The sequence below is a fragment of the Phalacrocorax aristotelis genome, chromosome 7 (genome assembly GCF_949628215.1).
Source record: "Phalacrocorax aristotelis chromosome 7, bGulAri2.1, whole genome shotgun sequence".
NCBI classification, from domain to species: Eukaryota; Metazoa; Chordata; class Aves; order Suliformes; family Phalacrocoracidae; genus Phalacrocorax; species Phalacrocorax aristotelis.
Genome location: NC_134282.1, coordinates 10,403,413 through 10,420,515, shown reverse-complemented (window position 1 = coordinate 10,420,515; position 17,103 = coordinate 10,403,413). Strand labels below are relative to the sequence as shown.

Below are 17,103 nucleotides of genomic sequence, written 5' to 3'. Positions count from 1 at the left end.
TATCGCCTCACAGCTCATTGCCTCTTACAAATGGCAAACATCTTAATATTCAGCAAAGCCATATGTGGAGCTAGTATTTTTCTTGAGTGATTCAGACAGAAGGTTCTGGTCACAGAGGGGGAGCTATAGGCAGATTCAGCTTCGGTGACAGACCGTGATTTCAGTTTGCATGACTCAGGCTGTCACTGTTGCCCCTGGGACTGAAATCCCCACCTGGTTCTCCTGCTTGTGCTGCAAAGTGGCCCTCTCCGGCAGCAGGGCTGGGAGGCGGCGGTGGGGGCGAGCACCCCCTGAGCTCGCCTGGGTGAGCTAGCCTGTGCCAGGGAAAGCCCAGCAGATCCAGCAAGGCAGAGCATGCAAAGTAACCAGGAAGCAACAGCTGCTGCCACACACACACACATGTTAGCACAGCATGCTATGCAGCGTAGTTTTAGCAAAATATTTATTACAAAATAAAAGTAAATATGGCAACAAAACTTAAATAGCAAATGACATGACACTGGCCATAAAGCTTTTGCTATATTATTAGTTTTTTACAATAATCAATAGTCAAATATATCTCCAAGGATGCTTAAGGACAGCTTAAGTATATTTTTATATTATAGGCTCTAGCTGTTTGAGATACATTAGATGTGTGCCTCCTGCTTTCATCTGTACCCAGCTGTGAGTGGCTGTGCCGTGTGCTGGGCTCACTGGTGCCCCTAAAACAGACAGGAGCTGGCAATTCCCACGCTCTGTGAAACCTGTCATGCTTTACCCCAGCCCCTCCTCCCCTGTTTTCTTTTAAAAGCACAGCAAATGATCCAATGCCCATCCCTTTTTAATAAGGTAGCAGGAAATGGAGTATCAAGACTGAAGTACCTATTGTTCCCCTTTGAGTCACAACAACTTCTCTTGTGAGAGGTTGCTTGGATTTCTTTCCTTTCCCACCTACTAAAAACTCTTATTAAAGCTCACCAGTGAGAGAGCAAGTCTGTGTTCCTCCTGAAAGGGCTTTTAGGTCCGCTCCAAATAGGAATGCAGTCCTTCAAGTCTCTTAAGCCACATGTCTAATGGAAGCACTCTTTAAATAAAATATAGTTAAATTAAAAAAGGTGACTCTGTGTGTGGAATCTTCCTAAGGCACCCAAGAATTTAAAAAGACCTTTTCCCACTCGTATTACTTACAGGACACTCTTGTTCCTCTTCTCTCCAAAGTTAAAAATGTTGGCTAGTTAGGAACCTTAGCATACCCGATGACATAGTTGAATATCATTTTAAAAAAACCAAACAAAACCAGAACAAAAAGAAAACCCTTAGTGAATGTAAAGCACTATGTCCAGACAGCCTAGGTTTCACTAGCTATGCAAATATATCACGGACAACATGTAGAAATAGTCACGTTAATGCCGAGGTTTCCGTTATCAGCAAAGAGGTGTGCTACAGCCGTATCGAAAACTAGGCAGTCGCTGTTCAGAATGGCCGCAGCCACCCCGTCGTGGATGGAGCGTGGCGTTGCCTCCCAGGTCAGCCGGCGGCGGTTGCCGTTCAGCTCCAGTCTGTACGCAAAGTTCTCTGCCTGCTTTCGGGTGCCGATGAGCAGCACGATGGCAAAAAACTGCTGGTGACCTTCATATTTCTCCTGTTTCTCCAGCACCAGCATGAAGTGGTGACCAAAGCATGACTGCATCATCACCCAGTCAACTGCTCCCGGAAGGTTAATGTCTGTGGCAAGAAAAACGATGTCCTCTCCCTGAAGGGTGGTAATGCTTTTGTGGGCATGCATGAGGTGGGACATCACGGCTTCCAAGGATCCCTGCCATTTACAGGAGGCACCAGGGCATGGGCAGGAGTAGGGACGATACTCACAGATGTGTTCGTGTTCTGGCTTTTCTGTGTGATGGAGTGTCAGAGAGCAGCCTGTTGTGGCGTACTGGAAAAAGACCAAATACAAGCCGTCAGGAAAGGCACCAGCACTAGTGTTCGCTGCTCCCACCTGTCAACTGAGAACACTGGTGATCAACCAAAACTCTTGTTCTCACTGCAGATTTTACATCAGATACTTCTATTTAGCCCTGGATTCAGAGCTGAGATCTACTTATTTTTGTTTCTACTTAAATAGGATTCTTCTTGTCTTTTGTGGTTATTTTTTTTTCTAATGCAAGCACTCAGATAAAATGGTTTGTAAGGCTGAGTTGTAGTTAGATTTGCTGTTGTAGTTAGATCTAATCGGTCCAGATCAGCTGAAGTGGTCCTGGTTTGCATTTTTCTTTTCTTTAAAAAGAACAAAGGATTCTAGTTTCAGCAAACAGCTTCCAGAGTGAAGTATTTTTAATAGATGTACCTTATTACCATCACAGAGCAAAAGCACTTCCATTAAATTTAAATGCAGATTCCCCACAGCCTTTTTTAGACACTGGAACAGTTTCAGCATTGCAGTTGTGAGAAGTGGAAAGAGAGAGGACAATTTTTCACTGAGCATAAAGCTAGTGCACAAGTAAGTACCATCTAACTTCTCTTAATGTTGTTGGGCACATTAGAGGGTTAATTTGCTTTAAACAACCAGGGACACTTTTCCTTTTTCTAGTCAGCTTAGTTGTCCACACTGACCATATTGCTTTCATGCTACCTCCACAGAGAGAAAAAAAGTCTTTCCTATTCTCCCCAAGCGCACAGCTCCCCCAGCCTGTAGGTATCTGTAGCGATACCAGCACCACTAACACTATCCCGCAGGTTACAACATCCGTGCATGGTTGCTTATGGACACTATGACACTTCCTTGAGGACAAGTATAACCAAGGTATAAATGATTATTTCTGGGCTGATATGTGTGCAAGAAGTTTCATCTCAAAGGGTTAAATGGCCATGCAGTAGGAATACTGGGACAGAAACTTGACGTTGTGCTTCTGGAAGAGCTTGTATTATAAGCCATAAAGAGTTAACGTGAGCCTTCACTTACTCTGTCTGCCCCTGCTGCTTAATCCTCTGCTAATGGCTTTATTGCAGGGTGCTGCAGTGCAACAAGGCATCCTCCTGCCAAAGGCAGAAGCCCCATCATGCCTGCTGCCCTGCCATGTAATGCAGTGACCCAGGTACGTATTATGCTTCCAGCCCCACTGGCCTGCTGGTTTTCCCCACATTCATACTCCCATTAACACTTCCATCATGCGGTGTGTTGAAGAGCTGCTCCGAGTATAACTTCATTAACAAAATTAGTAAGGATATACAAGCTGCTGGTTGGCAAAACCAGACGTCTGTGTGAAAGCAACCACTGGTGACTATAGACGTGAGAGCGTAAAAACAAGATACACAAATAGCGGTGGCTTTGCCCTTCGCTGTGAGAAGTACCTGCTTTTCTGTGCTCCCAACCCATCACTGTGGGTTTCATTTGGTGAGGATCCCTACCAACGATGGCAAACTGTGAACAGCAAAAACTGACTTGCTGTCTTCATGCTGCTTGGCAAATGTCATTGATCTTTATCACACTGCTCAAAGGCCTGCTTCGTCTCTCCCTGCGTACGGGTTATACAATACCTTTGAGCTACTTGGCCTGTGCACCTTTTCTGCTTCTGCTGTGTCCACCTTGAGACAGGGAGCCAGGGCTGCGCACAGTGTTAATGGTGCAGGTGTGACACTAATGCCTGGGCTGATGTGACTGTTTTCTGCTTTTTTCATTGCCCTTCTCATCATTTCTAGTATTCCGTGCTAGAAAGTATTATGTACTTGTTTTCACAGTCATTTGTTTAGCACTGTATTCGCTTTCCTAGGAGGAAACAGTCAGCTCAGAGATCATCACCATATACATGACTTAGCATGCCATGTTTTTCCACGTATGTCACTCTGCGTGTGCTGCTCTGAACTTCACTTTGACAGAATAGCTTTCTGAGTGTCTTAAAGCATTCGGAAAACATCAGTTAAGTTTGAAAGTGCTTAGCAGAGGCACGCCAGTATTATCAACCCTGTAAATGAAGGCAGGCAGGGACATGGGATTAAAGTAACTTGTCTGAAGCCGCATGGGAAATCAGCAGCTGAGCTGCCAATAGACTGCCAACTCCAAATCCCTCCTGCTCTAGCCAGCACTCTCCCTCTAGTATACAAGTAGCCTGAGATACAAATAATGCTTCTGGAAAGAAAAGGCTTGCCTGCTCCTGTATGTGTGCCAGCAGTGTTCAGGGACCCATCGAGGATTGAGACCTCCTCGTGCTTCTCCCTCCTCCAGTGCTTTGTAAAATATCTGTCCCTGCTTCTAAGATCCCTCCAGCCTTCCGAAGGCTTCATTCCAGCTTGGGTACAGATGCTCAGCCCAGCCTAGCAGTGACCCTAGGGAGCTCCCCCAAGGACGCACAGCGAGGTCCAGCTCAGAAAATGGCAAGCCTCTGTGCCTTCCAGAGCCTCACGCCAGTGAGGAAACAGGCTCAGGCCACAGCTAGCTGCCCAGCAGAATGCATTTATAAACTCTACTCTGGCAGCAGTGCTGGGTCTGCTGTTGTGGCTCACCTGGGAAAGGACCAGAGAGCATTGTGTCATTTCATATGGAGCATGCGGGCTCTATGCACACGTGCAGGTGGGGTGATGTAAGCAGACCCCTATGTGTAAGGGATGTCTGTTCAGTTAAAAACAAAATTAACATGCATTTTTACCAGAAGAAAACCCCACCACTTTATTAGAGTCTACTATGTCTTGGAAATAGGAAGTGTGACCTTATTTAGGTTTAGTGTATTTGCTTAAAATCTTCAAAACTGCATTTAAAAAAAAAATAAAGAAAAGCTCTGAAGCGACTGTAGAGGCACCATTGGACAATATACAGGAGTAAGCTTGTATACAATAATAACATGAATGTGCAATTTCTGTTTGCAAGTTGTTTGTTTACATGGGAAACCTGTCATGTTTTCCCCTGAACTGACGGTGAGCAGCAGTGGTCTAAGGACATGGAGCAGTTCTGCCTACCTCTTACCACCTGTCTAAAGAAAATGAAAGGAAGTGCTTAGTCTGGTATTGTTTAAGACTTCTCATTTTATATACAGTCTCACTATGCCTTCCACTTTTTAAATTCAAAGTGTTGGTTGTGAGGTGCAGAAAGACTCGTGATCTTTTTCTGCAAGGCAAAGTGTAAGAGTACAGTACAATGAATTTACTGGATTTACTTTTCTTCAAAAGGGCTAGAAGCACCTGAAAACTCCAAAACATGGCAGTATCTCCAATTAGAGATGGCTATGGTAAGGGATCTTGGAAGACTCTTCATGCGAGGTATCTGTCCTAGCTTCCAAGATGCAGAGCAGCAGCACTCCTAGGAAAGCTTGCAAGAATGGGGTTTTAATCCCCTGAAAAATCAAGCCCATGTACTTAGTTTTAATGTATATAATAACTAGAAAAGTAATTTCCTTCATTATAAGTAAAACTTATTGTTAGGCTGAATTAATCACAGTGCTGAGAATTCACTGGTCTACCTATGCAGAAGGTTTTGGGGTTTGTTGGTTTGTTTGGGTTTTTTTTTCTATTATACATTGCTAAATGCCATCCACATAGCTGCCCAACCCAGATGCTATCAGTGTGTAAACAAACCCTGAGTTTGCTATTGGATATTCTTTCCTTAAGGCCAGGCTAGTTTTTGCCTGTGTATGTTGGAGGTAAGGTCTACTGTAAACTGAAATGCAAGCAGGAAGTTCTATACAGGGCAGACGAGGAGTGCTGGTCCCACGTCATTTCCATGGCCATGCCAGGATCACTCAAGGGTGAGCATCTTTGTTTGTCAAGTCCCACCACAAAAGGCTAGCAAAACATGGCAGGGCACAGATGTCAACTAACGCTCGTGGTTACATGAGGACTGCAGTTCTGCCGATGACAACAGAGAACACTTACAACTCTACTTGCTTTCCCATAGACTTTGAATGAAGTGGTTAAAAATAGAGAAATGCCTCTCGCACCCTCCAGTGCTCAGTTAGCCAGGTCACAGTTCCAAGTTCAGCAGCCAACGATCACAGTGTATCTCACACACTGCCGTGAAAATGGATTCTGCTGTCTCTTCATGCAGCTTCAAATTCACAAGATTTATTTTCTGTCATAGCCAGTATTGGGCAAAAACCCCAAAGTTATGGAAGGACCTATATCCCAATTAAGTCAACTTCATAACTAGATAGCACCTTTATATTATTTTCCACTTGCACTTGCTTAAAAGATGAAAGAAAATAACTAATTCCTTTGGCATTCATTAATTAGGGGTTTAAGTGTATTTATGATGTGCATTTTATCTTCTGCAGATTGCTTAGAGCACTAAAAGGCACTTTATATTTTCAGTAACTTTACTGTGACTTCAAGATTTAAATCCTCCTATAGATTTTTTTCCAGGATCCCTGTAAAGTGCAGAGATGCAATAACTGTAAATCTTTCTTAAAGCATTTTAAGAACAACCCTCAAAGCACCTATAGCCATGGGCAACACCAAATCCCCATTTTCTGTTGGCTCTGTCATGTCTCAGTCCTATTTATTTCAAATACCATTCACTGTTATCTCTAGAAGTGCAGGGACCTCCTCCAGACAGACCACCATCTCTATTTGTTGCTTCACGTTTTCTGGAGCTCTGTGTTCCCCTAATGCGGTAAAAACTACAGGTGAATCAGACCAAGGCCAGGCCCTGGTGCATGGTGTGCTGGCTGCAGAGCGGGGTGGTCCTTGCTGAAGCCCCTGGCGCTGCTGCAGCACCCGGTGGGCACCCGCCAACAAGGGGCACAGTGGGGCACCTCCCTGCTAGCTGCCTGCGACCTACGTAAGCGCTGACTGAGAATTACAGCCCTGATGGTTTGTTGCTTTTTCTGGGCCCAAGAAGTAAGAGTGAAAAACATTAATGCATGCTAATTTCACTTTGCAGCTCTTGGGAGCAGTGAAAGCAGCAGAGCAGGAATTGCTCACGGCAGAAAAAAACCACATAAAGGAGAGGGTGTGCGAGGGAAGAGGAGCAGAAACTTATTTACACCTCTGCCTCCGCAAGGGTGGTGTGCCTGGCGAGCGGGGGGCGGAGAGCTCATGAGCAGATGCTGGTGCGCAGGGAGGACGCGCGCTTCCGCGCAGGCCATACCACAGCATGGTCTGGGACGTGGGGCTCTGCGAGTGTCATGTTTTCAGGTCCGTGGGTCTGATCTAGGCGACTTGCAGGTGCACGTGTGACCACAGCAGCGTGGCGCAGGGGAACTCGACATCCTGCCGGCAGCGCCGCCCCGCATGCAGCTGGGGCCAGGGGCAGCTGCCACCCCCTACACTGCCCGAGCTGTCCCCTCCCACGTGCCGTGGCCTAGGGCTCCTGCCTGCATTAGGATCTCACCGGGCAGCTGCGAGATGCAGCACACCAACCACAGCTGGTTCAGTCCCTCTCCAGCTCTCCCAGCTCTGAACTGGCTTGGAGGTGCTGTACTAAGAAACCAAACCAAGGCCCGAGCCAGCACAAGCCCAGTCCCTGGCCTCCTGCCTGCCGCAGCCGCAGCCTCTGACATGCTGACCAGCACAGACCTTCACCTTGGGTTACTGCAGAGACCACCAGAACACCACAGGGTCAGAGCCAAAACTCTCCCGGTCCCATAACCAAGACCTTGAGTTGCCCGATCCCCAGCACTTGCTTCAACAATTGCAAACCTCACCAGCACCCCTCCTTCTCCAAGTCACTGCTTTGAAGAGCATGACATCAACCACAGGAGTAGCACTTGGAGGAATTTTTGGAAATGCTGTTTTCTTAACTGGTTGACATGTGCTAGCTGCCTTATTATTTATATTTAGCGAATGCCCAACTGGAGAAGTCTTTATAGCTGATACACCTGAACCAGAACTTGCCTGAGCTATGCAGGGATCTCTAGTCAGTTCTCATGGGGAGCATGAAATGAGGGGTGTTCTTAGACATACTTCTCTTTGTTGGTGCTTATTCCTCCACCCACAGAGAAAGCAAACCTCAAGGGGTGAAGAAGCCAATCCCATCAATTAAGGGCTTAAGAAACCTTTTTGTTACCGAGTGAGTAAAGTAATGTCTGACAGGTAAAGTCAGGAATGTAATAACTTCTCCCCTTTACAGGAAAGAGTCTGTAGGCTTTTTCTTCCTTCTCCCATGCTCTGTTTACCTGCAATGCATGGGGACGAGCAGGCAGGAATCCTGTCTGGCTGTTCAGCTGCTGGACAGACTGGCATGCTGCGGGCAGCAGAGCTGCACCTCAGCGCAACGAAGGGCTGTGAGGACTCTGGTCCAGGGAGCCGCTCCAGCCTGGATGCATCTGTTTCATTTAGGACAAGCAGGGAATACCAGCTGTCACAGATGAGACTGATGAGACACTTTAAAAAATGAGAACTAGGCCAGCATTTCAGTGAAAAAACCCACACTGGCTGTTTGTATTCCCTTGGGCTCAGACTGGGTCACAGCTGGGCATGTGGCTCACTGCACTTGTTGCTGTGCTTAGCAAAGAGGACCTGCGTCTCGCCACCACGCTCCATCTGTTGTTGCCACTGTGAGGTTAATTCCCATTCAAGGGTGAGTGGTGAAACAGCCCCACGCTATCAAAAGCTCTGCGAGACACCAATAGCTGTCCCATCCTGTGACCCAGCCAGCCCCGAGGCAGACGGGGCTCTGGCCACCAGCTGCACCGTGCCACAGGAGTCCACATGGACGATTTGCTCTGGAGGTGCCGTTACTCCTTGCTCATCCTTGTGCTCCTGCAGGCTGGGCAGGGAAAGCGGCTGCTAGGGTCTGGCTCTTCCAGGCCAAGGTAGTGAGTGCCTGCTTGCAGCTCGTACTGGAAAGCTCGCCACACGCTGCCTGCTCCCAGCTTTTACTGGAAAGCTTGCCATGTGCCACCAGAGACTGGCAGTGCCTGCTCCAGCTTCATCGGTCCCGCTGCCAGCCTGACCACAGCTCTCCACCCCGCCACAGACAGCTCTGTATTTTAAAACTTTCTTCTCATATTCCACATCAGCAACAGCTCCAGCAGTTCCTGCATCTGTCCCTCCATCACTTCAGCCTGCGGTTTTTAAGTGCTTTTGATATTATGGAGGTATGAGCATCGAGGGGATCCAGGAAGGCATGAAAAGAACCTGCTCAGCATTGCCTGCGTGTACCTGTCTGCCATCCTGGTAAATGTCTATGAGGAAGGATATGCACTTTAGAGCAGTCCACCCAGTTCTTTTAAATAGAAAACTCACTTTAAAAAATTTTATTTAAATGTTTAATCTGGATACTTGAAATAGTGTTGAGACAACAGACTTGAAGAAAAGAGTAATACAGATGTAATTACTGACCTGACAGCTCACCAGCCCCTGCCCTTCCAAAGGAGGGCTGCAGAGAGCTGATGAGAGAGACACAAACAGCATTTCTGCTACCTCCATAAAACACTTTTTGAAGACCGAGCATCAGCATAAGTTAAGTTAACTGCAGGGGGGGAGGTCTATCTACTGCTTATGCCAAATAGTAGGACAAAATTTAGAGCAGGATTTTCAGTGAATTAGATCATTAGAAGTTTTGTTTTTAAAGCCTGGTGGCACTCCCATCGTCTTATTTTACTTCAGAAACCCGCAGAACCATGAAAATGGGCTAATGGAGGCCAGCAAGTGCCTCCTTTTCTGTTCTGTATTTATGATGGGGGAGAAATAACAGGAGGAAGGGGACAGGGACCAGCAGAAAATGAAGACTTTGCAGAGCTACGGCTTTGCTATCTACAGTGGCTCTAGATGAGTCCCATGTGCTGTTGCAGGCGGAGAGTCCTAGGGTATCTTCAGCGTGGGCATTTTTGTAAATGCCGAGAAATCATCACCTTCTACAAACTGCCAAGTGAACTTGCTATTGCTTATGCTGGATGAACCTTAGAAGGCTCTTTGAAGTCCTCCCGTAAGCTGCAATGTTTCTGTATCAAGCTAGCAATGAAGATGAGACGTAAGCCCATTGGGAAATTCTGCATCAGTCTGTTCTCCCCTCCTCAGCCTGCTCAGTGTGCAAATCTGAAGCCAGCACAGACGTGGCCAAACACGACCCTGTACCTACCCCAGCTGGTTCACAGGGTTTTGGAAGTGAAAGATTATTTGGGTTTTTGGGCTGAAAGAGGATCACACTGTTCTTTGCTGTTAAAAAAAAAAAAACACCCCACGCTTCAAGGCCCTGTTTATATGGAAACACCCAAATGGGTAAGCTTTTCCACTGTGCTTCTTACAGAGGGGACATAACTGCTAGCCACCAACACCCAAAGTTTTCCACCCAGAAAAAAAGTTTCTCTCCCTTCTTTTCAGCATCGCGCTGCCCCCCTCCCTCCCCTCCCCCTTCTTAGAGGGAAAGGATCTTGGGGGGAAAGCCTTAAGATAGAGGGCAGGGGGATGGGGGGCATCGTCCTGCCAACCCCCTTACCTTGCAGGGAAAGAGCACGGCCGAGGCCACCTTCTCCATGGCCAGGTTCCTGATGCTGGGGGTGAGCGAGCCCCGGCAGGTGGGGCAGAGGCTCAGCTTCTGCCTGCATTGGTTGCAGACCAGATGCCCGGCCTGACACTGCAGGATGGGCGGCAGCACATAGTCGAAGCAGACGGGGCACTCGAAGAGCGAGGTCAGTTCGTGATGCTGCTGCTGCGGCGGGGGAGGAGGAGGAGGAGGGGGAGGCGGCGGCGGAGACGCCCCGCCGGGGCCGGGGAGGACGGCGGCGGACACGGCGGGCGACGGGGCGTGCTGCTGCTTGCCGCAGGGCTTGCTAGCGCCGGGGCCGGCGGAGGACGGGCGGCTCATCGCGCCGCGCCGCCGCCACCACCATCGGGCCGCCGGAGGAGGGAGGGACGGACGGACGGAGGGAGGTGGCGGCGCTGACGCAAGCGACGGCTGCGCGCGGCCTCCGCCCCGGTCCCGGCATGCTCCGGCGGGCGGGGCCTCCGCCGAGCGGCGGGAGCGGCGGGGATGCTCCGTGGGGCGGGGGCGCTCCGTGGGGATGCTCCGCGGGGCCGCCCGGCGGGGCGGGATGCGCGGCGGCAGCGGCGGCGGCGGCGGCGGCGGGGGGGAGGGTTGCCCGGGGAAACGGAGCTGTCCGCGGTAATTAAACACGTACCGCTGTCGGCAGTAATTAAGCACGTATCATCCCAAACCCTTCTAGCCAAAGGAAGGTGCCGGCGGGGCGTGACCGGTCCGGGCGCTGCCGGAGCGTGGGGTGCCCTGCGAGGGTGGTGGAGAAGGTGCGTGGGGCGGCATCTCCACCCCCCCGCCCCGGGGGTTGCACATGACATGTCCCTCCGTGGGTCGCCGCCGGGGAGAATTCCACCCGCGAGCGCGCGTGGGTAGCGACTGACCGGACCGAACTGGGGTGACCCCTGCGAACGCGAGTGGGCGTTAGGAGAGCTGCGTGCAGGGTGACACAATGCTTACGATGGGGTCGGAGTAGTAAAATTGTGAAAAAGAACAGTAAAAGATATTTTAGGCTGGTTTAAAATGTCTAGAGCGAGATACTTCCTTAGTTCTGGTTTTACATGTGGGGACCAGACAAGGAAAGATGTTGGTCTGTTTTCATTCCTGGGGTAAAAGAAGTCTGGGGAGAAAAGATGAAGCACTTTAAACACCTTCTGTTTCATTAACACTGGGGAATTGAAGGCAGTGAAGTATTAGGACAGACATTTTCCACCATCCCTTCCCTATTATAGCAAGATTGAGGAATAAAGAAGAGCGTTTGCTTGTAGGTGGTGGAGTCATCGTTAAATAGGCATATTTGTATATAGGCTTATTGTTCTGAATTCATCTGGCCCCTGTGATGTCACAGTGTCAGGGACTAGAAACTTGTCTCAACATTGTTGGCAGGCAAGTTTCTCTACCAAAGCCTGATCACTACGGCAGCTGAGCAGAACAGTTTAATCACCAAGGCCGACCCGGCAGGAATGTGCGCCCCGTTATCTCGGAGTACTCGTCCTCCGCGCATACGCCCGGGCCCAAGGCCGACTGGCAACATATGGGCGGGGCTCGGACCCTCTAGAACTTTCAAGCACCTTCTAGCGACAGTACTGGGCATTCGCCCCACCGCAGAGTGGGAGGCAGGGGTGTGCAGAACAGTTACTGACTATGCCAGAGAGCAACCTTATAAAAGGGGAAACCAGCAGAGACGACTCGGTGGGGTGGGTGTTGTGGAACATCTCCCCCTCCACGGGCTTCGAAGATGCATCGGACTGCCACAGATCCGTGGTGACAGCTATTGCAACAGTCCCACTCTCTCCCATACTCCCCCTCGTTCCCTTTTTCACCTTTTTTTTCCCTCTTTCTTTGCTTTTCTCTCCTGTATCTATTTCTGGCAAAATAAAGCAACTAGGCACTTGACTCCATTATGAGTCTTAATTCTGTTTCTGAGAATGTAAAAGGAACCTACTCACCATAACACATTGGAGTTAATCAGAAGTTAAGCCCAGCCGCCCCCAACCTCCCAGAATCATCTGAGGTTGGTTGGAAAAGCAAGGGGGGTTTAACCTCTGTCAAACTGTTCAGCCCAACAGTGGATCGTGACACACAGCTCTCCTCGCTCTGTGCGTGGATGCAATTCTGACCTGTTCCATACAAAATCCTGCCCCGTGCCCCTGTGCAGCATATCCAGTCAGGGTGACCAGAAGCAAGCTCCGTCACACAAAGTTATTTCCCCTTTCAGCAAAATGGGCAAATTTTTGTCACATATATTATTTTCCCAAGAGTTCTCCTTGCAGTTTGGCTCTGAGGGTCTTAGGCCTTAAACGAGCAGTACTTTCTTCCCAGGTACCCACACTGAGCACTTTTAACACTTCACTAAAGTGGCATTGTTTTCAAAGTTCCTTTCGGGTGTGCAGCTGTGTGACTCATTCGTGACTCCAGGCCTTGCAAAATTTTAAATTAAGGCACTATCTGTACTCAGCTTTCATTAAAGAGAAGGTGTCTTATTAGCTGAAGTCTGATTTTTTTTCTCAGGTTTGTAAAGTTCCATCAAACCTTGCGAGATGGCACAGGCCAAGAACTGAGAAAAAATCCTTTAGATAACAGGTCTCCTGACAGAATGTTTTACAGGTTGTTTTCCTTTGCTATTTTGAGAAATCTTCAATAATGCACCATGCATTGGGGTGTAATGAAAAGGCCTTGCACTTTTCAAGGTATGAATGGACAAGATCATAGGGTGGACCTCACCAGGACAGTTTTCACCAGGAATGCACAAATGGGAACGAGCACCTGAATTCTTGCTGAATTTTTATGGGAATGGAGCACTGCACTGAATGAAGCCTATGTCAGCCGTCTCTCCACGAGCTCTAGAAGTTAGGCGGCACTAAGGAAAGATTTGTGAGTTATGCTGGGTAGTTTAAAAGAAAAAAATCACTTTCAAAGAATGACAGTATTTTGGCATCTTGGAATAAAATTGTGCTTAAAATCTTCACCAATGTCTTACCGAACCGGTTCCAATTAAAACTGCATTCACAACAGAAAGCCAAACTCTTGATAACAAACTGCTGGGAAAAAAATGATTAATAGATTCAGACATGGTATAATTGAGATGTTTGTATAATTTTCCCTAGAAATTATATGGCCATACAATATATGGACTAAAAAAGGTTACCAAGTTACTAGGATTTTGAGAAATTTCCCTCTATCTTTTTTATCTATAGGTTATATCAAAACAAAATGGAGAACTTGGGTTGTAAAAGCTGTTGAGAAACTTTGCCATAGGCATATGAACGTGTCTTCTGAGATTAGAGAATCAAAATCAATAGGCCAGAGATTCTAGTCTCCATCCTGGAGCGCTGAGACCTTTTACCCCCTGATCCCATGGCCTGGAATGAAAACAAGGCTGGAGTGGTCCTGCAGTCTTGGAGAAGACCTCTTCCCTGGTTTGTGGTTTATTATATATTCAGTGGTGTAGGGAAGAGGAAAAAAAGAGCCTTTTCACAAATACACTGGAATGGTGTGGATGTTTATACAAATAAAATGTGTTTTTTTCTGTGCTTTCAATAATATAGGGTAATTTAAAAATACCTTATTTAAGCTCTCTCTATATATAATTATTTATTTTTAAATGTCAGAATGTGGCTATCCCACTTTTTTTAGCAGCCCCAAAGACTCCTCTTAAATAAATAATGTACAAAATACTTTTTAGAAGCTTGGTGTCTGGTTTAGATATACTCTGAATAGAGTCCATTTCTTGTGCTTGGGATAAATGGGAAAGCACAAGTCAGACTCTGAGCTGGTCAAATAAGTGCCAGGAAGGTATGAGGCTGCCACTGACTTCCCTGGTTATTGATCCCCCACTAACAAAGACACCGGTCTCTGGAGACAACCATAGCCTGGCTCCCTGCAAAGCTGTAGGTTACTGTGTCTGTGCCATAGGAATAACTGCAGTAAAAAGATGATTGGTAAAACAGTGGTAAATAGAGAAATGAGCTCTGCTTGTCTCCTCAGCATCTTCAGAGCCCATCACCCATCGGCGACCAGGTCCGTGCGGAAGAGGGACCTCGTGGGTGAGGACGTTCCACCACTTTCTGAAGCTATGTGGCCAGGAAGCAGAGGGTAGTGAAAGGGTGGCTGGGAGGGGAGCAGCAGCGCCCAGCTGAGACTTACAGATGCTGGCACATCCCCGCAGGGAAGAGCTGACACCTTCCCTGCCTGCCAGGAAAGTTAACAGGGGTTTATCTCTGACGGTAATGTGTGGCCTCAAAAGCTTTTTCATGCAGCTGATGCTGTTTCTTCCTTCTTGTGCCACTCCCTTGGAGGTATAAACCTGCAGCTTGTCCACAAGCTGCCAGGGCTGATACTTATTTCCCTCTTGTGATTGACTCATGCAAGGTGCCAAAACACGGCCTGAGTGTCATTTGTGTGTGTCTGGGTTGGTTGCTCGCATTCCTTGATGGGTAGCCCCTGATCCCCCCAAATATTCCTGTATTTCAGGGCAGGACAGCACCCCTGAGTGTCTGTGGGATGTGTGTGGTCTTCCAAGGTTTATTTGGCTTCTGCAACGAAATTTCCAGACTAGAAGTGAAAATCTGTAACTGCTGTCCCTGTCACAAGGACAGAGCTTTCTGAGGTGCCAGAGCTGTGGGGGTTTTTCAGAAAAGTTTGACTAATAGCCAGATTGTGTCATTATTGCTTCTTATTTTTAAAGCATCCATAAGTGTGATGTTACCTCGCAGAAATGAGCAAGGGCTTAGTTCTCATTGAGAGAAATTAGCAGCTCAAATTTAGCCCTGCACTGCAGGAAAGTTATAAAAAGACCTGAAGATGTGGGGGCAGAAGAATGAAAGCCCGAGGGAGGCGGCGAGGGCGTGTGCTCCTGCAGTCTGGTGCAGCACAGTTTCTTTTCCTTTTTCTGTCTTTAGCAGTCAGACAGGCATTTGCTGCAACCAGTTTTGTGAGCAGGACGGGGAGCAGTGGGGTATGGGTGGGCAGGGGTCGGGGTAGGAGATGGGGGGTCTGGGAGTGATGGTGCAGCTGAAAAGGATGGGAGACCCTGCTCCTGACGCCCCCATTCGCCCACCCACGCTGGCGGCTGGAGTCGCTGATGCGGTCACAGCAGGGCAATGGGCTGGCACAGACCTGGCAGCCCTGGGGCCCCTCTCTGCAGCATGAGTGTGAGCTGGTGCAGGCAGGGCCAGATGCGCTGGCTGTCCCCACGGCTTGTCAGGAGCAAGAGGAAGGGCTGACATTGTCTCCTCGCAGTGGAAGACAGCCCTGGGAGGCTGGTCCTTGCATCCTTTTATCTCCGTAGTAACCTGTTTAGCTATTATATGGAATACATAGCCTCGCAAGATACCGTGTTGTGCTGGGTGACTGAGCCTTGTTAGCATTTACTGCACAGTTTCATTTATTCATTATTAATTCATTATTTGCATAAATGCATGCTGGTATTCCCCAGTTAAAGTAAGTGCTGACTTGCAGTGTCTTGTTGCAAGGCCCCTGCCTTAGTGTGGGCTCTTCTCTACCCCCTTGTCCCCAGCTCCAAGGCGCAGCCCCCACAGGCAGCCCTGGGTGCTGCTGGGTGGGCAATGTGGCCTCCCCAATCTGGCAGGAGGTTCTGGTGGGGAGGGGGCACAGGGTGCCCTCCTGCCTGCAGGCAGGCTGCCTGTCACCTGCCAGCACCCTCTGGCTCCGGCTTGTGCTGGTAGTTCCGTGACCGGTGCTGAGGGCTGCTGCCTTGCCAATGCCCCCCAGGTTTTGGGGTCTCCCAGCCCTGCCCCAGGCTCTTCTGCATGGTGCCCGTGCCTAGGTGGCATTGGCATGCCTGTCATGGTGTCGCTGGGGCTGCGGGTGCCCAGGGACTGCAGCGCTTTGTCTGACCCACAGCTCTGCAGTGGGGATGCCACACACTCAGGAGAGCTCTGAACTGAGCAGAAATTGGAGAAGGGGGACAACAAGTGCAGACCCCACATTATCTTGCTAACCAGTGGGCTCCTCGCCCCAGCTGGGGTGAATCTCAGACTGGTTGTGACCGCTTTTTTTTTTTTTAAATGCAAATAATTTAAACCAAATTTCTGGATCACTTGCAGAAAGGTTTATTGTTGTCAGTACAGTTGTCATTAGCAACACACATTTTGGTATGACTAATAGGACTTTTTGGGGTGATGTCTATAAAAAAGGAAGTGGAAAGTGGTTAATGTGAGCAAGGAGCAACGTGCCCTGCCCGCGCTCGCCAAGCTGCCACAGGGTGCCAGGACTTGGCCACACTCAGGGTCAGTAAAATCACTGAATTCACAGAAAGGAGCACCTCGTGAGACTTTCTTTTGTACCAGTGCCCATGTATGAGCTGTGCTTCCCTGCTGGTGCGCGAGATGTAGGATAGCTCTGTGAGCCAACCTGGCTGGGTCTGTGCTCAAGCTGTCACTGAGGCAGGAGAGAGACCCGGCTGCAGAAGTCACAGCTGCAGAGAGCTGGGAGGAAACCTTACTCATTGCAAACAGCTAGATTAGTTGCACACACTGGATTAAATAAGTTAGATGCACACAGTATTGTCAACACTCAATATTGATTTCACTTCCACTGCACTCTTGATTTCTTTAACATCTCTGCCTGGCATGGGAGGAAAGCAAATTGCCATCCTCTTTCCTTTGTCTGCCAGCTGTCGTGGGAAGCAGAAGAACCTGCATCCTACCACCTGGAAAATGCGTGCCATCAGGCAGTGCCGCTAGCACCTGTTCCTCACCAGC

At 48.7% G+C, this 17,103-nt stretch overlaps 1 protein-coding gene across 1 annotated transcript; it reads right to left on the bottom strand.

Moving 5' to 3' along the window:
- Positions 1–424: 424 nt before the first annotated feature.
- SIAH2 (siah E3 ubiquitin protein ligase 2) lies at positions 425–10,797 on the bottom strand. Its single transcript, XM_075098669.1, has 2 exons — positions 10,343–10,797; positions 425–1,912 (listed from the first exon to the last, which is right to left on the bottom strand). Exons 1-2 carry the CDS (start codon positions 10,709–10,711, stop codon positions 1,355–1,357), a joined length of 927 nt encoding a protein of 308 aa, XP_074954770.1. The 5' UTR covers positions 10,712–10,797; the 3' UTR covers positions 425–1,354.
- Between the last annotated feature and the right edge of the window lie 6,306 nt (positions 10,798–17,103).